The 26,166-nt window shown below is 45.0% G+C and overlaps 1 protein-coding gene across 1 annotated transcript; it reads left to right on the forward strand.

Moving 5' to 3' along the window:
• The first annotated feature begins 1,780 nt into the window (after positions 1-1,780).
• Positions 1,781-8,192, forward strand: KCTD7 (potassium channel tetramerization domain containing 7). Its single transcript, XM_008563342.1, has 4 exons — positions 1,781-1,807; positions 2,055-2,224; positions 4,244-4,422; positions 4,825-8,192. Exons 1-4 carry the CDS (start codon positions 1,805-1,807, stop codon positions 5,199-5,201), a joined length of 729 nt encoding a protein of 242 aa, XP_008561564.1. The 5' UTR covers positions 1,781-1,804; the 3' UTR covers positions 5,202-8,192.
• The last annotated feature ends 17,974 nt before the right edge of the window (positions 8,193-26,166 follow it).

Genomic DNA, 26,166 nt, shown 5'->3' on the forward strand with positions numbered 1-26,166 from the left:
GAGGGGACGGCCCCGTCCCTGCGTCCGCCTTTGCCCCCTGGAGGAGGGAGGTGGCCGGGATTGTCTCCCGAGGGTCCCCGGAGGCCTCGGCGCTGCCCGCGCCTGCCGTGCGGCTGCGGATTAGGGCGCCGTGCTCCTTGGCTCTCCGAAGGCGTGTGACACTGTCGTGTCAGCGCTCCAGAGGACCCTCCCAGGGGGCAGGAGGGGAAGCGGGCGTTGCCGCCCTGAGGAGGGGGATTTGGAGGTGGGACGAGGGCAGTGCCCGATCCGGGAGCCGGAGGTGCGGAGTCCCCGAGGGGGACGCGGCCCAGCGGGGTGGCTGGTGAGGCCACCAGGCGGCGAATAGTGCCCGTACCTCTCGTGGGAAGCTTGTGGAAATGAGCGAAATACTACGAGTACTCCCTGCGATGAGGGGAAGAGAGCCGTTAGAGACACAGTGGTGCCATTTTCCGTCCATGTCATTGGGGAAACAGCGTGGTTTCGGGGAAAGGGCCCCAGCGTGCCCCGGTGGGCGCCGGAGCCCTGGGTTCTGCGTTACCGCTGTCTTGTCTGCTTCAGTGTCCTCATCTCCAGTATGGAGCACACACTTGGACTGGTGTGAAATATCCTGGGAAAAGGTTTAAAGAGTTCCGGAAATTATTATCACAAAACAATATTAGAGTCCTCGATATGCACACAGTAGTTTTAGAGGACCTATAGAGTAAGCAGGAGCGCTTCCCTGCCCTCTGAGTGCAGGAGAGGGCCGTGCCACCTGCGCAGAACTGCACACTGCTATTTCATTCATTCATTCATTCATTCATTCAGTGAGTTTTGGGTCTTTACAGTGAGCTAGGCACTTGCTGCACAGACCCTGGGTGAGTTTTATTTAATGTGTTCAGATCCTGCTTTATTTCACAAAGGATTTGAAAGCTGGGGGAAGGGACCGTCTAGATAAATACACATAGACTTTCACTGGAGCCAGAGAGATGTAATATTGAAAAGCATGCACTAGGATAAGATTTTAGTTGGTTTGGAGGAAGTTTGTGGGAAAATGAGAGAGAACTGGCCTTTTTTTCCAGATGCAGTTTGGTGGAAACCACAAGCAGCGAAAGACATCCAAAAAAAAACAAACACCCTGAGCATTTTAGGAGGAACTTGGAGCTTCCCAGGGCAAATCCGTATTATTTTCCTGTTCCTCACCCAGCCCTTGCCTGCAGAACCTGAACTGGACTGGGGCTAGTCTTCTCACACTGCAGTTTGGGGGCTTAGGGGGGTTCCTGGAAGCAGGCAGCAAACATCTTTTGAGCTCTGCCCGGGCAGCCCCGTGGGGCAAACAAGGTGCTTCCCTGCCCTCAGGAAGCTTGGGATCTACAAGAACGGGTTGGCAGAAGAAAATAATTGCTGATCTGTTGTGCTAGGTGCTGTAACAGAGGGGAGTGTGACCAACAGTGAAGGCACAGTGGAGGAGTGTGTGCTTAACTCTGTCTTGGGGGCAGGTGAGGGACAACAGTTGAGCAGAAATGCCCACAGAGGAGGGGACTTGACTGGACGCTTTTAGGATGTGTGGATGCTACTAGCCTCTATGGTGCTTTGGTGTGAATTGGAAGAAGGGCACACCGCTGGATTAGCAGACCATTCTCATCCGGGTGCCCGTATGCAGTGGACAACCTACACCATCTTATGGGGTGATTTCATTTGCTAGCGGTACAGAGGGAGAGGGGCATGGTAAGTGCTCTGGGCAGAGAAGACAGCATGAGCAAGGATACAAGACGATGAATTCAGGAAGTGGAAGGAGGACAGTGAAGGGCTGAACTCTTGAGCAGAGATGGTGAGATTGGATTGGAGGATTTTTTTGGGGGGCAGCTGGCTGACAGATGGTGGGATTGGGGTGGAGAGACCTGATTTAAGAGCTCTTGGGTGGAACGGACTTGGCAATTGATGAGTGTGGGCAAGAGGGAGGAGAGAGAAGAAAGTGTTCAGAGGGACCCCTGGGCCTGAGTGACCGAGTGGTGTGTCACTAAATAGCCCCTGCTCTTGTTCCCCTGCCTGCCTGAGACCTCGGGGTTCCTTTCCAGTTTCCCGAGGTTGTCCCCCTTAACATCGGAGGGGCTCACTTCACCACGCGCCTGTCCACCCTGCGGCGCTACGAAGACACCATGCTGGCAGCCATGTTCAGCGGGCGGCACTGCATCCCCACGGACGCTGAGGGCCGGTACTTCATTGACCGAGACGGCACACACTTTGGGTATGTCTCTTCCTCTACAATCAGCTTGGTAGTCCTAGCAAGTGAGTAGCCTGGGCTAGGATGTTGGGCTTTGGCATCTTCTGTAGTACCTAGAAGAAGAGATAACACGTTGATGGAATTCAATAAATGTGCCTATTGAATTGGATCAAAATTCTTAGTTTCTTTTCCAAAAGAGAAGAGGACAGCTAGAGAAATTCCAAGTAACACACGCTGGCTGGGTGTGTTTAAAACAAACGAAAAAGGTGAGAGAACGGTGGACGTAGTGTTACCATCCTTTATTTTACCAAGAAAAGTCTTTAAAAAAAAAAAAACCTTCTGTTGTTACTGTCATTTAAAAACATGTAAAAACAAAATCTCAAGGGGAAAAAAAAAAGATAGTCCTTACCAAGAAAAGACAACTTAACACATAAATGATTTAAAGACTTTATGTCTCAGTTTTCTTATTTGTGAAGTGAAAAATGATGATAGCTTCCTTGCTGGCCTGTCAATGAGGATTAAATAAAGAGCCTTGGTGTGACCCCTGGTCAGGTCCTTTTTAGAGTGTGTGGCTGGAGCTCTTTGCTCCTTCAGTCTAACTTTGGAGGTGACTAGAGAGCTGACATGGTCCTTGACCTTGAGCCAAATGACTAGGGAGGCAGAAACTCTCCAACCACATCTCTATGCTGGCCTCCAAGTAGGATTGTCCACACTGGGGGAAGGATCACTTTTATCCTCTGAATGGAGTCACTGGTAAAATAATTTGCACTGAAGCATCTGGGTTTTTCCAGTGGGCTGTTAGCTGCCTCCAGTGCTGAGACAACAAAGTGTCAAACTGCTGTGCAGAACTATAAAAAGATTTTTGTTTGCAAGCTGTTTGGGGGCAGAAAGTGCTGGCCCCAGCTGGCAGCTCCCACAGCACTCTTAGCTGGGTCTTACCCCAGCATTTTGTTTTTCAGAGCTCACCAAGGTTTGCTGAAGGTCCTAGAGGACTCTGTGGGGAGGGGGTGCGCTGACCCTGTGACTGAACAATTCTTATATTTACCCAAGAGAAGTTGATGTTTATGTCCAGAAAAGGCCTCAGGTAGACATGTTCATTGCAGCTTTACTCATAATAGCAGAAAACTAGAGACAGCCCAAGTATTCATCAGTAGGAGAAGGGGTAATATACGATAGTCTATTTATACGGTGGTAGCAATAAGTGATAATAATATATAAGTATGTTTTGTATACTTATAATAAAAAGAAACATGATAAAAAGAAACAAACTACTGTTATATGTGTCCACAACATGGTGGATAAATCTCAAAAACATGTTGAGGGAAAGAAGCCAGGTACAAAAGAGAAAATACAGTACTGTGTGATTCTATGTGTATGAATTTTGTTGTTGATTTTGTTTTTTTGGTAGCTGGCTGGTACGGGGATCCAAACCCTTGACCTTGGCATTACAACACCATGCTCTAACCATATATGAATTTTAAGAAAAGGCAAAACTAATCCTTGTTGATAGAAGAAGGCCAAGTAATTACCTCTGTAGGGATTATCTGGGAAGGTGCACAAGGAACCTCAAGGAGATGGAAATGTTCTCTGTCTTGAACTTAGGTGGTGGTTGTGTGGGTATTATTCATACTTAGAAAATAATTGAGCTGTATAATTAAGATTTATACATCGAAAATTAATTATATCTCAGTGTAAAAACCGTATATGTATGGGCTAAGTGTTATATCTTTGCATTATACCAATATATACCTAATAACAGTACAGTAATTGTAATAGTAATAATAATAATAATGATGTTGATAATAGCAACTAGTAACACATACTGAGGACTTACTCCATGCCAGAAATTTTCTAAGCACTTTTCGTATATTAACTCATTTAATTCCGTAATAACATTTTGTGGTAGTTTTATTATTTTTTCCCATGTTGTAGATGAGGAAACTCAGGCACAGAGAGGTGAGATTCACTTACCCAGGGCTACTCAGCTGGCAGTCTGGTTCCAGATCCTGTGCTCTAACCATGCCCTCTTTCCTTCCTGCTCAGAGACGTGCTGAATTTCCTGCGCTCGGGGGACCTGCCGCCCCGGGAGCGTGTGCGGGCCGTGTACAAGGAGGCCCAGTACTATGCCATTGGGCCCCTCCTGGAGCAGCTGGAGGACATGCAGCCACTGAAGGGCGAGAAGGTGCGCCAGGCATTCCTGGGCCTCATGCCCTACTACAAAGGTGAGGGTCGCTGCCAGGACAGCCAGGTGTGGGGGGGAGGTTGCAAGGCCCCTGCCAGGGCCTTGGTCTGCACTAGAACAGGTGGGTCCAAGGTACATCCAGGTACTCAAGATGTACTGCCTCCCAGTCACACCAGTAAGATTCAGGTTAAGGTGGGCCCACCTTGCTGTAGCAAGCAGGCAGCAGATCGTGTTTCAGGACAGTCCTCATCCCGTTGGTGTCTTTGTGCTGTGGAGAACTGTCACCCTTGTTTAAGTTTGTGCCCTTCGCAGGCCCACTGAATCCCTCCTCAGGACACATGTCTCTTCCTTCCCATGTCCTGCCATCACTAGGACCCTGTGCACCCTCCCACCCCCGTCCCACCCTCCGCTCCAGTGATGCATGCTGTGTTCACCCCCACAGACCATTTGGAGCGGATTGTGGAGATTGCCCGGCTGCGTGCAGTACAACGGAAGGCCCGCTTTGCCAAGCTCAAGGTCTGTGTCTTCAAGGAGGAGATGCCCATCACCCCCTATGAGTGCCCGCTACTTAACTCCTTGCGCTTTGAGCGGAGCGAGAGTGACGGGCAGCTCTTTGAGCACCACTGCGAGGTGGATGTGTCCTTCGGGCCCTGGGAGGCCGTGGCTGATGTATATGACCTGCTGCACTGCCTGGTCACAGACCTGTCGGCCCAGGGCCTTGCCGTAGACCACCAGTGCATTGGGGTGTGCGACAAGCACCTTGTCAACCACTACTACTGCAAGCGCCCCATCTACGAGTTCAAGATCACATGGTGGTGAGTAACCTGGTCAGCAGAGTCCCATCAGGGAGGGCATCTGTCCCCCTTGGTGGCTCTGGGAGTAAGATCCCTGGAGGGGCTGCCAGCTGCCCCAGAACCTGCCAAGGTGAGGACGAGTCCTGAGCTCCAGTCTCCCGCTGCACCTCAGGTTCAGGCTCAGGGCTTCTGGCCCATGGGGACTTGAACCTGCACTCCCCTGGCCTTTTCTCGGGGCATGGCAGTCTTTACGTGAGGCTGATGGAAGCTAGCTAGGGCCTGACCAAGAAGTCTAGAGAGGTATGTCACCTCCCTGACCTTGCAGGAGGGTTTCTGTCCATTTTAGAGCCACGTTACCCAGCTGATGTAGGCACAGTCACTTCGCCAGTCCTGCTCAGGCATCCTTGTTTGTGCCCCAGTGTGTCAGTATGAACATGGAGGATGATGGGAATTAACCCGCATAGCCACCCAGCAGCCCCTGGCTGAAGAAGAAGGAACGTCTTCTCTCCCGGTGCACCCCTCCCCCATCCCCAAGAGTAACCCCTCACCTTGTGTTAGGATGTGGAGAGACTCCTCTTTTCCTTCTGAAACATGTTCTTCACCACCTTTTGGAGATTTAACCATAGTTGCCAAAGCCACGTACCAGGTTGGCCTTAGAAAACCACAATGTTTACAGCCCTGTCTTAGGGCCTTGGCTGCTCCTACCTTCTACCAACTTTCCTTGCTTGCAGGATTATCTTCTCACAGGGCTGGAATGCAGAGTTCAAAGGCTCCTTTTGAAGATTCTCTAAGTCATGCAGGCAAGATGCCTAGGTCTTCCTTTATCTATGAAACGTAACATCCTTTGTAGAGGCTGGAACACCTCTTTGGGTACTGTTTTGTGTTAGGATCCAATTTGTGGTGGACTTCTTTGGAAGGGAATCCTCTCTTTAAGCCGCGTTGCTTTATCCTGCTAATGTTCTCCCAGGACAATGTCTGCTCTGGAGAAGTACAGAAGGGCTGAGTGACAGGCACAGCTACCCTAGGAGCTACAGGAAGACAGCAGCAGCCCCCGCCATGTTTTGCTTCCCAAAACAGGAGGAGCAAGATGTGCAGGCGCTGTTAGCACAGCGTGCCTTCCTGCTCTGCCTGCAGCCTGGGCACGAGTCGGGTGTGGACGCACATCTCCTAGGGAAGAGCCTGCCGCAGTGCCCACCCAAGTGCAGCACTTCTGCGCCAAGGGCTTCTCTCTGTACTCAGGATCGTGTTCTTGGAGGGAGGTTTTGTCTATGTAAAGAATTGGAGAGCACAACAGCATTGGTCTCAGTCTTACAGGACCAGACAGGTGAGGTGGGGCAAAGGGAGCTGAAGACGTCTGTCCTCCTGGGGAAGGGAAGGCCAGCCTTGGGACCTTGGCCAAATTCCTTCGTGTGTGGAAAGAGATTTCAGGGCCATGTTGCGCCCCTATCGCACTTGTGGGTAGAACAGAGGTGGGACTGATTGAAGAGGAAAAGACAGTCAATTCATGTTCTGAGACACGTGCTGTCCCTCCTGCTGTCCTACACACGCAGATGGCCTCCCTTCTGGAGCCGACATCCCTGCTTGGAGCTGCACCCAACAGTGTGCTCTTGCCTAGTTCTAACAGGAAAGTCCTTCATTTAAACTGCTCTGATTGGTGGTACCTACGACCTAGGACCTGTTTGGTTTTTGACAAGGAGTGAGGCACGCAATGCAGGAGGAAGTCCCTATGAGTAGAGAGCAGATCATTAAGCCCAGAGCTTCCAGTAATCCAGCTTTGTCCCCTTCTCCTGCCACCCCTGCCCCAAAGCATCACAATGCTTGGTTATTTAAAATCCATCCCTGCAAGACAGGAAGAAACTGGTTTGTTCAAAAACAGGCCCTGAAGCCTTGCTTGGGATTGCAGGGATGCCAAAGGACACTGCTCTTGTGTCTTTTGCTGGAGATGCCCCTGTTTCTGTGTCCCCCAAGTTGTCCTCACAGTGGTATGTCCTGTGCCTTTGTGCTCTGGGCCAGGAGAGCAGGCAGAGAAGGGATGCTGGACCAGTGTAGAGCTCTTTCTAAACAAAGGAAAAGAACTCAGTGGCCTAGTGTGGCCATTCTCTGACAAGAGGCCAAAGCCAGGTTGAAAATTGCTGTTAGATGTGGTGATTTATGATAATAGCCTCCATGATTGGGGTCATCTCTATGGAAGTGACTTCTCCCAGACTGATCCCTTTGCACCTCTGAATGGCCAGGTACAGAGCATGAGAAGGGTTGGTTGTGGAAGGAGAGCTCCAAAGGATGAAAGCTTCTCCCTGATCAAAAAGAAGTATGTTTTCATAGAATTCTTGTGCATGTCAATAAATGCCTCCCACCTAGACAAGGGACTAGATTCATCTGGCCTTGAGGCAGGCCAGTAGTTACTGATGAGTCAGACCAGAGTGTCTGCCTTTGGGGCTTCCCTTTTGTTTGACTGTGGGTGCCTTTTCTCCTGGGTGCCATACTTGCTGGTTGGAAAGGTGAAAGGTTTAGGAGATAGGACCATGTGGTGCGATGCTAGCCACAACAAAATTCATTAAATATGAAAAATCTAATAGCAACAAAAAAAGTCTGAAACAAGCCCACACTGAAACACATCCCATCCCAGTGGGAGGAATTCTTGTGGTAATGCTCTGCATACGAGAAAGGAGTCATCACTGTCCCCCCTCCTATCTCTGCCTAGCTCGCCAGGCTGCCCAGGGCTTACCATGCAGAAAGCAGTTAGACGTGCTCTGGAAGTTTCTGTTCTTTTCTCCTGGGGCTTAGGACATTCTGGGAGCAGCCTGAGCCATGTGCCTCAGGCCGATATGATTTTCCTGTTCTGGATTGCTTGCTGGAGGACTAGGAAACAGACATTTGCAGGTCATGGAGTGGGGTGAGCATCAGTGTGTGATCTTGACCTAAGCTGGGTCCTGAAGAGATTAAGATGAATAGCAAAAACAAAACAAAAATTACTCACACTGAGCATTGTGATCCATTAAAAATTCCAAATACTGTCCTTCTGTGTACCTACATCCATATTTGATTCTAATGTAAGTGACTACGCTTTCTTGGGTACTGTTTTGCTGGGGCTCTTGCATGAAGGTGGTACCTGTCTCATGGTCCTTAAAAGAGAGGGGCTTTCCTCATCTGAAGCTGGAGTGTTGGGAGCTGCGATGGGAGAGGCACATTTTGGAATTCTGAAAGAAACATATATGTACATATATATTAAGTGGGGAAGGGTGGGTTGGTAGGGGGTTGAGGGAGGTGGGAACTAAAGTAGAGAGTAGGAGCAGGTCGGTGCCTCTGGAGTACAGGAGGTCACCTGGGTCTGTTGTTCTCTGTACAGTGTGGGGCTCATGTACAAGTGTGACAGCTCCTGTGTTCGTTCACACACCTGTCTGTGAGCACTGTGGTGTGTGGAGCCTCGGTCCCTCGGATGGCATTAAAGTCAAGAACTAAAGCTGGGTGCCGTGCCTGTCTTTCTTAGACACTTGTTCTCATCCCTTCTCTGCTCCCAACCTTGCCAGCAATTATGTTTTCATTTCTGTTTAAAATGTCTGTTTTGGGATGCCGCACTAAATAAAACAGGTTCTTCCCTGAGAGCAGCAGCTCAGCTTCTGCCCTGACTTGAAGTTAAAGGGAGGTGGGCCCTGGGAGGCCCTTCCTGAGTCACTCCAGCCTGGTGACTGTTACAGGGATGTGCCCTCCGCAGCCTAGGCAAGAAGCCCGTCGTCTTCTGTTAGCCTTCCCCAGGGGAGGAGGAGAACGCAGCTGCACAGTCACTGTGTGGCCCCAGTCACGCAGTGGTTCTGAAAGAAAGCACCCCTATCGTGTCACCACTTCATTTTCAAGGGGAGCTGCATGGCTCTGAGCTTATGTGAGCCTCAGTAGTTTAGACCCTTCCTTGAAGTAAATGGACATGAGGTTGCCTTTCCTCTGAAAGCAGAGTTTGACGCCTCCCAGGTTAATGAGCGCCTCACCAAGATGCCGTCGGAGGCACTTCTTGGATTAACCCAGACGGGTAAGTTCTGAAGTGCTGGGTTGCTATGCTACCCTCCCATTTTTTGACTTTTATTTATTTATTTATTTTAAAAAGATGACTGGTAAGGGGATCTTAACCCTTGACTTGGTGTTGTGAGCATCACGCTCACCCAGTGAGCTAACCGGCCATCCCTATATGGGATCCAAACCTGTGGCCTTGGTGTTATCAGCACCACACTCTCCCGAGTGAGCCACGGGCCGGCCCATATTCTGACTTTTAAAGAGAAGAACTGCATCATCTGTGCCCAGCATGTTCCCTGGCCTAGTTACTGAGCATACGTGGGAATGATACACTAGTGACATCTTACAAGTTAGAGACTGAAGCTCACAGAGATATGATTTCCCCAAGAGCACACAGCTAGTAAGTGGAAGAGTCAGGATTCGAACCCAGAGCCCCTTTCTGAAATCCTCAGGGGTGTCCAACAGCAGAGTCCTCCCTCGTGGCAGTTCAGTCTCCCACCATGAGGCTCAGGGCTTCACCCTGCTGAGCTTGTAAAGATTTGAAAAGCAGAGGCTCTGGGAAGGAGTCTTAGACTTCCATGGGTGTGTAGGCTTAAGAAGCCCCCAAGCATCAAAGAGACAGATGGCGTCCCAGTTTGCTGCCTTTCTTCATGCTCACCAGGTGGAGAAGGGCCCTGTTCATGGGCAGTGAGAGGAGGGTGACGGAGCAGGTGAGTAACGGGCCGTGGCTGGACCCTGGGTGTGGTGGGATGTCTGGGACAGCCTGAGTTGATCAGATTCCTGCAGCCTGCAGGTATAGCTGCAGACACATGCCGGGCAGCCCAACCAAACAGGGAGGTGTGCCCAGGCCACGGCCCTCCTCCAGGGACCCTGGCATCAAGGAAAGAGTGACGGGATGCGGAGCCTCTTTGGTTTAGCTCAGGGGATGCTGGGTGCTGGCTTGGGGCATGTGGCCCTCAGACTCCAGGTCTCTACGCTGCCTTGTGTTCTTTCTCCATCCTTGTGAGGAGGACCTCAGAGCTGGCTTTGCTTGCCTTTAGTTCTGATTCATTGAACTTACAGCATGTTCCTTTAGCTTTCATTTACTTTCCTTTAACCTTCTTTCCTTTTATTCCTTACCATTTTGTTTTTCCTATCATGTACCTTAGCTTAATTTTTCTATTTTTTAAACATAATTTTAAACTTTCTGACATAACTTCTAAATAAAGCACGTGTGTGAATAGGACGCCAGCGAAGATCTTCTGAGCCAGGGGGATTGTGTGCTGTTTTTTTCTTCTCCAGTTGTCTCTACAGAGATCTTATTAGCTGTGATGAATACTGCTTCTAAAACTAAACACAGGGGAAAACTGACAGTCTTACTATAAAATTCATAGATCTGGGTGATCTAGTAAATCCAGTGGCCAAAATTTTACTTCCTTCTCCAAAATGCATGTACCCCCCACCCCTTCTCCCCTTCCCCCCATTAAATCACAATAAGAGGATCCTTAAGAACGGAGCAGTCCAATTCCTGGGCTGCCAAGGATGCCTTCCCTCACACACTTGTTCTTCCTGAGGAGTGACATGACTGGAGATCCTGGAAGGCCACCTCTCCAACCACTTGACACCAGGTGGAACCAGGACCATTGTGCACCAGGAGAAAGTCCAGCCAGCTATGGGAACGACTTTGAACCATCTAGGAACACTCCGTAACAGAGGCCTATAATCAGGTTATGATTCACTTTTTCCAGCCTTCTCTGACCTCATATCAATCCTGATTTTTCTCCTGTATCATATGATCTTGGCAGATGGTCCAGCCCCAGTAGATCTTTGGAACGGAGGTAACCATACTACTCTCAGTCATTACTAAAATCAAGAAATAGGATGAAAAAGCACCAGAAAACCAGGAGCTTGACCTCCATTAAACTTACAAGTTCAGGGCCGAGCCCGTGGTGCACTCGGGAGAGTGCGGTGCTCCCGCCGCGGGTTCGGATTCTATATAGGGATGGCCTGTGCGCTCACTGGCTGAGCGCAGGGCCGCCGGTCTCAAAAAGGACAAAAAAAAAAACTTACAAGTTCAGAGTCCAGTTGAAGTCTTCCTGTGCCTTTGGTATGTTTGTAAAGGAGGGAGGAGAGTATCATGAGTGGGCTTAAGTCCCTAGAATGTGTTTCAACCTCTGTAAATGCCTTTGTACTTTGTTTATCAGTATGACGTCATGATTACTAGTTGTACCTTGCCGACCCTGCCATGGTCTGAGTGTGCATGTGCCGTGGGCGTTTACTGTCCCTATCCCCACCATGTCTTCTCCACCTCTGCCCTCCTTTTATGACTGCCCTGTTTGGTATTTGAAAGCTGATTAGCCACTCCAGGCCATGCTTTATTGGGCACTTGGTAGCCAGCCGTGGCCTTGGCACAGTGCCCAGGGCTGCCCCCTTCTTCCCAGGCAGGTAGGACCCTGTGCACTGATGTCCCTGGCTTCCCAAGTCAGCTTTCGTGTGTAGCCTGCTAGGATCAGAGTGTGTTTTCAGCCCCTCTGCACAGCAGTAGCAGAGGGTGCTTCAGGACCCCCCTGAGTGGACATGCTAGCTTTACCCTCCACCCCAGGAAGGAGGAAGCTAAATATTTTGCCTGGAAGCCAAGTTCACCAAGAGCTTCATATCAAAAACGTGGGCTTCCCTGGTGAGTGGGCCGTGTCACTTTAGCTGACTGAAGGTGGCACTATTCACTTGCCATTCCTAGAAGTAAAGATAGAGCATTTCTGCCTCCAGACACATTCAAGGATGTTCCATCCAGATACCCAATTTTCTTCAGATTGTAGCTCTGTTTGGAAACTGCCCTTGGTTCAGAGGGGCAGAACAGTGAGAAACACCCTCTGTTGTCACCTGCAGGAATATTTCACCACTTACTCAGGCTATACCTTTTGCCAGAGGATTCCATTGGGATGGGGTTTATGACCTGATTCTGAATGCCTGTTACTGCTGTTTCCTGTTGAGATGGCAAATCTGATCCCTTTATGGCAGCAGTACCCCTGGGACAGCCTAGATTTGTAGGTTGAGACCCTCACGTAGAATTCCCAGACAGTCCAGCCAAGGTATCTGCATGATAATGGACAAGAAAGTGATGTTTCTAGGGTAGAAAGCTTTCCAGATGCTCACCTTTGCCCCAGGATTTCTGGGTTTTATAGGCAGTACTGGTTATTCATTTATGACCCTGTTTCTTACTTATGCTATCTTTTTAGTAAATGGGTTCACCTGATCTTTAGTGAAGAACCCAGCATTCCAATAGCTGAAACCCTGTATATCTTTTCTCCTACCCTGGCCTTACACCAAGACACACTTGAGCACTTGGCAGGTCACAAGGGGGTGCAGCACGGCAGCCCCTCCCTAGCTTCTGCACCCCCTGGTGCTGGCATGGCGGAGGTCAGCACCTTGTAGGTGTGACAGTTGTAGTGTACACATCAGCTTCAAAGCCTAGGAATGCCATCTGGAAGAAAACCCTTGAGGGACATCTGTCCACAGCAGCCTGGAGCAGCCAAGGTGAGACTGGGAGCTTGGACCACACAGTGAGGGTGGGCCATGTTTTTTAAACATTTTGACTTCAGAAGACACTCCATTACGTCCCCAAAAGACCAGTGGAGAAATTTCTAGCTCTGGTGGTAGCCGACTGAGAAGCCACCGCGAGCTGCAGGTAGGTACTGTGTGCAGCAGAGGCCAGCCAAAACCAGAGCCTCCCAACATGAACCCCAGAGGAGACTGTATCTGGTGTCCCAAGGAAGGAAGCTGGACTCTGTGCTTCTGCCCCAATGAGTGCCATCTCATGTGCCCTCACATCCCACTCATTCAAAATAGAAAATGACACAGGACTTCTTGTAACCCACATATGACAGGCAAGATCATTCTGCACTGTTTACTTGGACGATCTCACCTGTATTTTATTTAGGGTCATTTATATTGGGAGAAAGAAACCACACACAAATTTAAATAACTTGTATCTTTAATATAAAGAAATGTAAACTGTGATTAGGGGTTGGCTAATAAAGATAGCTATTAAGAATATAGGAGTAGCAGATACAAGTAGTAGCCACTACGCCTAGGGTTGAGATACAGGGCCCAGGGAAGAACTCCTCTTTCCTTCCAGAACTGAGATCTGGACCTTGGAGAGGGTGCAACCCTGGCTTATAGAATGGCAGAGAAGTCACCAGAGTGCTTGCTCAGAGGTGTCTTGCCAGAGGCACTCCACTACAGAACCACGCAAGAGACATGCTGGGGAGAGTAGCTGGCCTGTATGACTGCCCACCATGCACTGCAGAGCTGGGTGCACAGTGAGCAGGCACAGCAGAGCCACTGGGGAAGCTCCTGCCTTCCACCCACATCCCGCCAGTGCCCTCTGCTGATAAAGTCGAGTATCATGCCACCTGGCAAAGGAAAAAATATTGAAAGGTCCCAACTCAGTTTTTGCAGAGCAGGCAAGGAAAGGTAAATTTGGAGCTTAGAGACGATCGGTTGATAAGAGGCACATCTACATGCTGACCAATCCCAAATTTATACTCTTGCCTAGGCCTCTTCTCAGCTTTGAATTCTGTACCTGTTAGATATTGGTACTTAAATGTCTGTTAGCCGTCTCAAACTTAATACATCCAAACGTAGCTCTTTATTTCCCCTCCCTACCCCAAATACCTTCCTCATTCTGTCTTCCCAGCTGCCCAGTCAGCGAAAACCTGAGAGTCCTCTGGCTCTTGCCTGTCGCTTACCCAGTGCATAGATTCCATCACTAGGTACTGGGGATGCCCTCTTCAGATGGATCTCACACCTATTCACATCTCCACTTGTCCGAATCACTATCATCATCCACCCTGCCTACCGCAAAGGCCTCTTGGTTTAACTGAGCCGCTGATTATCTCCTCTAACCTATTCTCCAGAGTAGTCTTTTAGAAGGGTTGATTAGACTCTGCAATATCCCTACTTAAAACCCTCTGCTTTTAGAATGAAAGTGAAGACAGCACATTGATCTGGGTTCTGCGCAGCTCTGCAGCCTCACCTCATCACCCTCCTCTGCCGTCCTCCACCCTGGCCTCTTTTCAGTGCCTGCCTCAGGTTTCTGTGATTGGCCTTCCTCTGCCTAAAATGCCCTTCCTCCAGCCCTTCTCGCTCATGGCTGGATCATTTTTATATCTTATGTCTCAGCTAAATGTCACATACTTCTCTCTGACCACACTATCTAAAAAGTACACTATTACCATCACGTCACCCTGTTTATTTTCTTTATAGTGTTTATTAGCAATAGTAATGATTTTGTTTGTTAGGTCTGTGTCTCCTTTCAAGTAAGCCCCCGAGGGCAGAGGTTTTGCCTCTGTTGTTCACAACTATCCCCAAGTGCTTGGAACAGCCAGTGCTCAGTCAAGATCTGTCCAATAATCTGCCCAAGATATGTACGGGAGACCCCTTATGGTGTACCTTTAAAAAATTTTTTTATTGTGTATATTTAAGGTGTATAACATGATGCTTTGATATACATAGAGATAGTGAAATGGTAGTCAAGCAAATTAACATTCATCATCTCACTTTTTTTTTCTTTTTTTTGTGGCAAGAGCACGTAAAATCTACTCTTTTAACAAAAATCCTGAATACAACACAGGGTGTCTCTAAGTATTGCCATGCTCTGTGATAAAGGTCAATGGACAACTACAACAGCCCAAGCCAGGCAGGACTACTATGGCCCAGACCCATCAGGAATGGAGGTTGGGTCTCCCCACCAGGTAAAGAACCACGACCAGCTGAGGTGCTTGCTGAGAGCCAAGGGAATGTGGAACGGACAGTACAACCACGTGACCAGTTACAGAACGAGGACTGTACTTGTCACGAGTATTCTTATTTTGTGTGTGTGTGTGAAATATCTTTGTTTTCTTTCCTCTCTTATCCCCTTATGTAACATAAGATGAAGGCTGTCTTTGTCAAAATTTCCTCTTGCTTGGTGGAGGTTAGCTTTTTGTTCAGGCTTTCAAATGATTGGGTGAAGCCCACCCACATTATGGAGAGCAGTCTGCTTTACTCACAATCCACCAGCTTTAATGTAAATCTCATCCAGGGACTGGCTGGTTAGCTTAGAGAGTGGTGGTTAGAGAGTGGTGCTGATACCAGCCAGCTGCAAAAAAAAAAAAAAAAAAAAAGTTAATCTCATTCAAAAACGTCATTGCAGAAACATCCTAAATGTTTGTCCAGATATATGGCACCAAGTTAACACATAAAATTAACCATCACAACTCCACCTCTTGTCAATTTGGCATCCATACACATCTGTGAAAGTTATACTAAATCTCCAAATAAAATAATAAGGTCATACATCCACCTGACATGATACAACTACCCTGTGTACAACCCAAGACACTAACCCTTTCCTCAGAAGAGGATACAAAGTCCTTGGATGTTTACTTTTCTCTTGATATTCTGTAACTTAAATACTATGATGTTAATATAATAATACTTAAGTGCTATGATAGAAGGTCAGTACATATTATGTTACATGATAAGGGGATAAGAAGAAAAGATATGTGACACACACACACACCATGACAAAAAAATGAAAGAAATAGTCATAACAATTACAGTCCTCGTTTCTTTAACTGGTCATGTGGTTGTAGGTGGCATTTATAACCACATTCTCCCACTGTCCGTTCCACATTCCCTTGGCTCTCAGCAAGCACCTCAGCTGGTCGTGGTTCTTTACCTGGTGGGGAGACCCAACCTCCATTCCTGATGGGTCTGGGCCATAGTAGTCCTGCCTGGCTTGGGCTGTTGTGGTTTTCCATTGACCTTAATCACAGGGCATGGCAATGTTAATACCCTGCGGTGCTTCTTGTATTCCAGGCATACTTTTTCTCACCTCCATTGTGGAGTAGCAGTCCAATTTCTCCTTGATAGGATCAGTGAACACAGTAACCTCCTTTGCCTGTTGATTTAGAGGCATGAGGCACCCAAAGTGGCCGGATGGCAGCCTTTACTGCCAGCTCAGTGGAATCATTGTTGTGTCTCCTGGTGGAAGCATTCCTCTTTTTGGAACTAAGACCTCTAGGCCAGCAGAGCATAAATTCATGGGAACAGGAAGAAAAATTCTACTATTGGGTCACCAGGGGTAGTGATGAGTGGTGCCACTCCCATTTCCACCCTTGATTCCTGTACCCGTGCATCCTGGCTACAGAAGAAACAGCACCATGTACTAGCCACAATATATGGTGACATGTGGTTAAGGGCAGGCCTAAAAAGTTCATGAATTGGCTATATCCATTCTTGACTCAGATGAATGCAGGGATAACACTGACAGCTCTGATTGTGGATGTATCCTTAGCATCCTCCAGTCACTGCATTAGTCTCTGGTCTGTACCAGGAGACCTGAGGATGTAGACCGATAGGCCTTAGACTTACGGCCTTGCCAGAGCTTTGTGCACAGGGATGTCAGCTGGAGAAGAGTTTGTGGGAACCACCTGTATTTGAAGAGTGTATGACTATGGAGGGGCTTTCCACTGACTGAGCAGGGGAAGCCTCTGAGTGAGACTGTGTCTAGCCTGGCTGCCACAGAGAAAGTTATGGACATCAGGGCTTGCTGTGGGCTTGTCTCTGGTATGTATGACTGGCTCACCTCTCCCAGGTGAACAGATTTGGCTTCCTTGTGCTTTTGGTGATCAGTTCAGAATCTCTTTTCTGGCTGTCTGCTCTGCTCTCTTCCCTGCACTCACAGTCCTCAGCCACATTGGATAAGAAATATCTTTGGTCACTCCCAGCCCCTTCTGCATTCTAGCCAGGATTCTCTCCCATTTCAAGTTTCATTGTGGGTGAGTTTAGGTGTGTGCATGCACATATGAATATATATTGTATGTACAGATATTAAATGATACAGATATTATTAAATGATTAAATGGTATAGATATTAAATGTCTATGTAGTATAGGAATGTCAATATATATATCTTATATAAATTTATTTAATGTTTATGTGTACATGTTTGTTTGCATGGGCATAGATTATTTTCAGAAGTGTTGTTTCTTTTGGAGAGGAGAAAAACTGAAAGATAAGTGTAGAAGGGAGACTTTCTGATCTTCTGAATTTTGAACCATGTGAATACATTACCTACTTAAAAATTAATTTTAGATTTTCATTTCCCACCACCTGTAGCATATATGGTATTTCTTATATTGAGTTAGTTTCCTTCTATTCATAGTTTGTTGAGTGTTTAATCTTAAAAGAGTGTTGAATTTTGTCATATAATTTTTCTGCATCAATTGTGATCATGTGTTTATCTCCCTTTATTCTGTGAATAGTGTATTACATTGATTGATTTTTGTATGTTGAACTATCCTTGAATTTCAGGAATGTATCTCACTTGGTCACAGTGTATAATTATTTTAATTTGCTGCTGAATTCAGTTTGATAATTTTTTTTGAGAAATTTTTCATCAATCTTCATAACAGATATTGGTTGATAGTTTTCTTTTCTTATAGGTGTTTTTGTCTGGCTCTCATATCAGTATTGAGAAGCAATTCCTCAATAAGAGTATAGGTTGATTTTTCATCAGAAACTATAGAGGCCAGAGGGCAGTGGGATGACATTTTTAAAGTGCTGGGAGAAAAGTATGTCAGCCAGGAATTCTATGCCCATCAAAACTATTCTTCAAGAATGAGGGAGAAATTAAGACATTTTCAGATTTAAAAAAAAAAGTTAGGGGAGTTTTTTACTAGTAGATTTGCCCTATAGGAAATGTTAAAAGGTGTTCTACAGGGTGAAAATGAAGGATACTAGATGGTAACTCAAAGGCACATAAAAAAATAAAGAACACTGGTAAAGGTAAATATAAAAGCCAATATTGGGCCGAGCCCGTGGCGCACTCGGGAGAGTGTGGCGCTGGGAGTGCAGCAGCTCTCCTGCCGCGGGTTTGGATCCTATATAGGGATGACCGGTGCGCTCACAGCGCTCACTGGCTGAGCGCGGTGCGGCCGGTCTCAAAAAAGGACAAAAATAAATAAATAATAAATAAAATAAAATAAAAGCCAATATTGCACTTTTGGTTTATAATTCATCTTTTTCCCTCTGTATAATATAAAAGACAAATGTGGCTGGTCGATTAGCTCATTTGGTTAGAGTGCAGCCTTATAACCCCAAGGTCATGGGTTCAGATCCTTGTAATGGCGAGCCACAAGTAAATAAAATAAAAGGCAAATGCATAAAACATTAATTATATATCTATGTTAGTGAGCACACAATGTATAAAGAATTTATAATCTGTGACAATAATAATATAAAGTGGGGGAGACAGAGATGTGTAGGAGCAGAGTGTTTGTATACTATTTTTAAATAAGTAGATGTTATTTAAACTAGGTTTTTTATAAATTTAAGATGTTAATTGTAATCCCAAAGGTAACCACTAAGAAAGTAACTTTATACTTCATTTAAAAACAAAAATATAACATAAAAATATACAGGAAAGGGAGAAAATAATCAAAAAGATGTGCTACAAAAAACAAAAACATAAAAATGAAATTCAAAAAAATAATGTAGTCATGGGGGAATTGAGGATCAAAAACATAAGGGCTGGCCTGGTGGCGCACTGCTGCAGTGTGCCGCTTGGGAGCGCGGCGGCGCTCCCACCGAGGGTTCGGATCCCACATACAGACCGGTTCCCGCTCACTGGCTGAGCGAGGTGCGGGCGCAGCACCGAGGGTTGCGATCCCGTTGCCGGTCCCGGTCCGGTACGGGTGTGACACTGAGGGTTGCGATCCGTTGCCGGACACGAGAAAAGACAAAAAAAAAAACAAAAAAAAAAACATAAGACATACAGAAAACAAGTAGCAAAATGGCAAAAGTAAGTCCTTCTTTATCAGTAATTACTTTAAATATAAATGGATTAAACTCTCCAATTAAAAGGCAGAGGGCTGGCTAGTTAGCTCACTTGTTTAGAGCATGGTGTTGGTAACACCAAGGTCAAGGGTTTGTATCCTGGTACTGGCCAGCCACCAAAAAAATAAAAATAAAAAAGTCAGAGATCGGTGGAATGTATTATGAGAAAGAAAAAAATGAGTCACTACATGTGCTATATACTGTCTATAAGATACTCTAATTATTTATTTTTTGGTGGCTGGCCAGTATGGTGTTCTGAATGCTTGACCTTGGTGTTACAGGTGGCACTCTAACCAACTGAGCTAACTGGCCTGCCCCTGGAAAGATTTTTTTTTTTAAGAGACTTACTTTAGATACAAAGACACAAAGAGGTTGAAAGTAAAAGACTGGAAAAATATATTACATGTAAATAGTAACCAAAAGAGACCTGGAGTGGCCATATTTTTAGACAAAATAGGCTTTAAGTCTAAAAAGGTTATGAGAGATGAGGACATTATATATTGATAAAAGGTTTAATTCAACAAGAAGATATAACAATTATGAATATATAGGCACCTATCAACAGCACCAAAACAATGAATCCAAAAAGGACAGAATTGAAGGGAGAAATAGACAGTGCTACAACAACAGTTGGAGACCTCACTAACTTTCAATAATAGAACAGAAATAAGAGCAGTGGGAAAGAGAGCACTTGAACAACACTGTAATCCAATTAGACCTAACAGACATCTATAGAACACTCCACCCAACAACAGCAAAATACACATTCTTCTCAAGTGCACATAGAACATTCTCCAGAGTAGACTGTGTGTTGGGCCACAGAACAAGCCTTAATAAAATTTGAAAGACTGAAATCATGCAAAGTTTCTTTTATAACCACAGTGGAATGCGCATAGAAATTAGTAACAGAAAGAAAACTCAAAAACTCACAAATAGGTGGAAATTAAACACACTCTTAAATAACTGTAATAGTCCATTTATGTTGCTTATAACAAAATACCTGAAACTGCATGATTTATAAAGAAAATAAAATTTATTGCTTACAGATTCTGAGGCTGGTAAGTCCAAAGTCCATCTGGTGGTGGCAACAGTGACCCAGGGGTCTCACATTGCAAGATGGTGGAAGCAGAGAGAGCAGAGAGCGAGAGAGACAGACTCTCCTGTTCTTTCAAAGCCCTCAGAACCACGCCCCTGACCACCATTTTTAATCCGCTCACTATTGCACAGTCCTACAATCCAATCACCTCTTCAAGGCTCCACCTTTCAATTACCATAATGACCTCTGCAGTCACAGTGGGTGTCAAGTTTCTACTCCATAAAACTTAGGGGACACAATTCAAACTTCAGTGAGTTTGTGGGGGGACATAATTCAATCCACTACAACAACCAGTGGCCAAAGATGAAATCACAAGGGAAAAATGAAAACACAGCCTACCAAAAGTTATGGGATGCTGTGAAAACAGTGCTCAGAGAGAAATGTGTATCTGTAAACATCAACATTAAAAAAGAAGAAAGATCTTAAATGAGTAGCCTAACTGTACTCCTTAAAGGAACTAGAAAAAGAACAAACAAGCAGAAGGCAGGAAATAAGGATTAGAATGGAGATAAATGAAATAGAGAATAGAAAAATAAAAGTATAGAGAAAATCAAAACCAAAAGCTGGCTTTTTAGGGGCCGGCCCAGTGGCGCACTGCTACAGTGCGCTGCTTGGGAGCGTGGTGGCACTCCCGCCGAGGGTTCGGATCCCACATACAGACCGGTTCCCGCTCACTGGCTGAGCGAGGTGTGGGAGCAACACCGAGGGTTGCGATCCCGTTGCCGGTCCCGGTCTGGTACGGGTGCGACACTGAGGGTTGCGATCCGTTGCCGGACACGAAAAAAGACAAAAAGGAAAAAAAAAAAAAAGCTGGCTTTTTAAAAAGTCAGCAAAATTGAGAAACCTTTAGCTAGACTGACTAGAAAAAAAAGACTCAAATAGCTAAAATCAGAAATGAAAATGGGGATATTAGTACTGACTTTACAAAACTAAAAAGGATGTTTTGTAACATCCTGTACCGGCTAGACAACAAAAAATTTTAAAAAAAATAATAAAAAGGATTATAAGAGAAGCTGTCCTGTTAGCTCAGTTGGTTGGAATGTGGTTCTGATAACACCAAGGTCCGGAATTTGATCTCTGTATAGGCCAGCTGCCAAAAATAAATAAATAAATAAATAAATAAATAAATAATAATAACAATAATACTGTGAACATACATACACCAAGAAACTGAATAACCAAATGATTTGCAAATCCCTAGAGAGACAAAACCTACCAACATTGAATCACAAACAGAAAATCTGAATAGACCTATAACTCAAAAGGAGATTAAAATGGTAAACAAAATCTTCCAACAAAGAAAAGTCCTTGACCTAATGGCGTCACCAGTGAATTCTACCAGACATTTAAAGGAAAACTAATATCAATCCTTCTCAAACTCTTCCAAAAAATTGAAGAAGGAACACTTTCTACTAGTTCTGTGAGGCCAGCATCGCCTTGATAACAGAGCCAGACAAGGAAAATACAAGAAATGAAAACTGCCAACCAATATCTCCTATAAACATTGATAAAAAATTGTCAAGAAAATACTATCAAATTGAATTCAGCAGCATATTAAAAGGATTATAAACTGACCAAGTGGCATATATTCCTGGAATGCAAAGATAATTAAATATATAAAAATCAATGTAATACACTATAGTCATAAAGTGAAGGGGGAAAAAACTACATAATACCAACTGATGCAGAAAAATCATTAGGCAAAATTCAACACTCTTTTATGATTAAAAACACTCGACAAGCTAGGAATAGAGGGAAACTACCTCAATATAAGAAAGACCACATGTGAAAAACCTACAGCTAACATACTCAATGGTGAAAGACTTTTCAACAAAGATCAGGATCAAGGCAAGGACACCAATTTTGCCAGTTTTATTCAACATAGCATCAGAAGTTCCAGTCAGAACAACTGGGTAAGAAAAATAAATTTAAAATGGGGGAAAAACTGTTAGAACTAATAGATTCAGCAATGTAGTAGGATACAAAATTAACATACACAAAATCAGTTGTATTTTTACACACTAACAAATTTAATTTACAGTAGCATCAAAGATAATAAAACAGGGCTGGCCCATTAGCTGAGTTAGTTAGAGTGTGGTGGTGTAACACCAAGGGCAAGGGTTTGGATCCCCATACCAGCTGCAAAAATAAATTAAAAAAAAATTTTTTTTTAAATACTAAAATACTTTGCAGTAATTTTAACCAAGGAGGTGAAAGGCTTATACACTGAAAACTACAAAACATTGCTGAAAGCAATGAAAGAAAACCTAAATAAATGAAAACACATTTCATGTAAACTGAGTTGTTTGTCTGTTATTGAGTTTTTGTTTTTTGGTGGCTGGCCGGTATGGGGAAATGAACCCGTGACCCTGGCGTTATAAGGCTGCACTCTTAATCAGCTGAGCTAACAGGCCACTCCGATGGTGTCTTCTGATGCAAAAAATTTTAAATTTTAGGGCCACCTGGGGCTCACTTGGGAGAGTGTGGTATTGAAAACACCAAGGTCTGGGGTTAGATCCCTGTACTGGCCAGCTGCAAAAAAAATGAAAAAAAAAAGGAAGCTGGCCAGTTAGCTCCGTTTGTTAGAGCACCTCCTTGTAACGCCAAAGTCAAGGGTTTGGATCCCCATATTGGCCATCCACCAAATGAAAAAAAAAATGTTAATGCTAATACATGAATTCATCAAAGTTGCAGGATATAAAGTTAATACATAAAAATCTGTTGTGTTTTGGTACACCGATAAACAATCTGAAAAGGAAATTAGAAAACAATGCATTTACAATACCATCAAAAAGAGTAAAATATGTATGGCTGGCTGGTTAGCTCAGTTGGTTAGAGCACAGCTTTATAACACCAAGGTCACAGGTTTGGATTCTGGGACTGACCAGCTCCCCTCCCCACAAAAAAAATACTTAAAAGCACCACATAGGTACAAGAAACATACACAGAAATGACTAAATCGTGTTGAACAAAATTGAATACACAAATAAATGGTAAACCATATCATGTTCATGGACTTATTGTTAAGATATCAGTACTACCTGCAGATTCAATCTGATCACTGTCAAAATCCCAATGACCTTTTTTGCAGAAATAAAAAACCCATCTTAAAATTCAGAGGAAATTTCAAGGGACTCAGAATAGCCAAAACAATCTTGAAAAAGAACAAAGCTGGAGGACTCACATTTCTCAATTTAAAAATTTGCTACAAAACTACAGCAATCAAACCAGTGTGTTGCTGGCATAAAAATAGACATACTGACCAATGTAATAGAATGAGGAGCCCAGAAATAAACCCTCGTGCCTGTGGCCAACTGATTTTTGACAAGGCTGCCAAGACCATTTAATGGGGAAAGAAGAGTCTTTTCAACAAATGGTTCTGGGGAAACCTTTCTACAAAAGAAAGAAGTTGGATGCTTACCTTACACTGTATATATAAATATAATTGGATTAGTGACCTTATAAAAGAGGCCTGAGAGAGACTCCTTGCCTCTTCCACCATATGAGGAGGTCACAGCAAAAATACGGCTGTGTCTAAGCCTGAGAGTGGGCCTTCACTAGACACTGAATCTGCTGGTGCCCTGATCTTGGACTTCCCAACCTCCAGAACTGTGAAAAATAAATTTCTGTTGTTTCTAAGCTAACCAGTTTATGGTATTTTGTTATAGCTGCCTCAGCAGACTAAGATAGGATATGAATAGATATTTCTCCAGAGAAGATACACAAATAGTCAATAAGCACATGAAAAAATGCTCATCATCTTTAGTCATTAGGGAAGTGCAAATAAAAACACAGTGGATTGGGCCGGCCCGTGGCTCACTCGGGAGAGTGCGGTGCTGATAACACCAAGGCCCCGGGTTCGGATCCCATATAGGGATGGCCGGTTCACTCACTGGCTGAGCGCGGTGCTGACAACACCAAGCCAAGGGTTAAGATCCCCTTACCGGTCATCTTTAAAAAACAAAACAAAACAAAAAAAACACAGTGGATGCAATCTCACACCTTGTAGAATGGCTATACTAAAAAAAAAAGGAAAATAGCAAGTGCTAGTGAGGTTGTGGAATAATTGAACCCTTGTGCATTGCTGGTGGGAATGTAAGATGGTGCAGCCACTCTGGAAAAAAATGTGGCAGTTTCTTAAAAAACTATAAACTTAGAATTACCATATGACCCAGCATTTCCACTCCTAGGTATATCCCCAAAAGAAATGAAAACAGGACTTAAACAGATACGTGCATGTGAATGTTTATAGCACTATTATTCACAATAGCCAAATGGTGGAAAAAAATTCAAGTATTTGCCAATAGATGAATGGCTAACCAAAATATGGTGTACACATAAGGTGGAATATTATTGAGCCATAAAAAGGAATGAAGTCTTATTTGATTTTGGCAGCTGGTCAGTACTGGGATCTGAACACTTTAGCTTGGGTGTTACAAGGCAGTGCTCTAACCAACTGAGCTAACTGGCCAGCCCAGGAATGAAGTATTGATACTTGCTTCAACATGGGTAAATCTTGAAGACATTATGCTATGTTAAATATGCCAGATACAAAAAGACAAACTTTGTATGATTCTACCTATATGAAATATCTAGAATACACCAATTTACAGAGACAGAAAGCAGATTAGAGGTTACCCGGGGTCGGGGGAGGGAGGAGTGGAGAGTTATTGTTTAATGGGTGCATCGCTTCTGTTTGGGGTGATGACAGAATGTTTAGAAGTAATGGTGAGGGCTGGCCTGGTGGCGCACTGCTATAGTGCGCCGCTTGGGAAGTGTGGCGGTGCTCCCGCCGAGGGTTCGGATCCCACATACAGACCGGTTCCTGCTCACTGGCTGAGCGAGGGGCGGGCGCAGCGCCGAGGGTTGCGATCCCGTTGCCGGTCCCGGTCCGGTGTGGGCGCGACACTGAGGGTTGCGGTCCGTTGCCAGACACACACACACACACACACACACACACACAAAAAGAAGTAATGGTGATGGTTGCACACTGTTGTGAATGTACTTAATAGCACTCAATTTGTACACTTAAACATGGTTACAATGGCAAATGTTATGTTACATATATTTTTTATCCCAATAGGAAAGCATGTAAATGATGAGTATTAAATAACACCATTAAGCAGTCTAATTCGAGGCAGAAATGTTGACAGGATTTGTATTGTAGGATCACTGGTACATGATGAGATTTTTCATTGTCCCAGGAACAAATGAGACCAAGAGTCTTTCTCTGTTTAACATTATGGAATTCTGAAGTCTATGTTGAGCACTTATGTAAGTTCTTAAGGGAATCCAAATATAGTTTTAAAAAGAGGGGGGTGAGATGGGGTGGGAGAAGATTGTAATAAAGCCATATAGAAAAACACAAAGAAGAAGAAGGGAAAACACAAGAAAATAACCATTGCTAGCTTTAGAGAATGTTGTTCCAGATCTCCCTCTATAAATATGTACATACAAATTGGCTCACATGGTGATTTGCTTACCCTGTCCCAGCTCTCAGGATGCATCTTGATTTGGCTAAAGCAAATAAGATGACGATTGCAGTGATTAGTTTAGATATGGCCATGCAATGCCTTTTGTTTGAAAAAAAAGGAGGGGGTGTAAGAATTTATATGCTTTATTTTCATAAATACTCTCTGGAGGGATATCCAAGAACCTGTCTGGCTGGGGACATGGGAAACTGGGCAAATGTTTTGGAGAAGGGATAGGGCAGGGTTGGAATGAGACTTTTCATCATATACTTTAAACTTAAAAAAAAAAAATCCCTCTTAAATGAATGGAGAAATGGGCATGTTACGTAATCTCAAGGGAAATCTATTGGAGAAGTCCAGAAAAGTTTTTCTTGTTTTTAAAAAAGAACACAAGGGGGCTGGCCCGGTGGCGCACTGCTACAGTGCACCGCTTGCGAGTGTGGCGGCGCTCCCGCCGAGGGTTCGGATCCCACATACAGACCGGTTCCCGCTCACTGGCTGAGCGAGGGGCGGGCGCAGCACCGAGGGTTGCGATCCCGTTGCCGGTCCCGGTCTGGTGC

Source organism: Galeopterus variegatus, unplaced genomic scaffold, assembly GCF_000696425.1.
Source record: "Galeopterus variegatus unplaced genomic scaffold, G_variegatus-3.0.2 Scaffold13258, whole genome shotgun sequence".
Taxonomy (NCBI): Eukaryota; Metazoa; Chordata; class Mammalia; order Dermoptera; family Cynocephalidae; genus Galeopterus; species Galeopterus variegatus.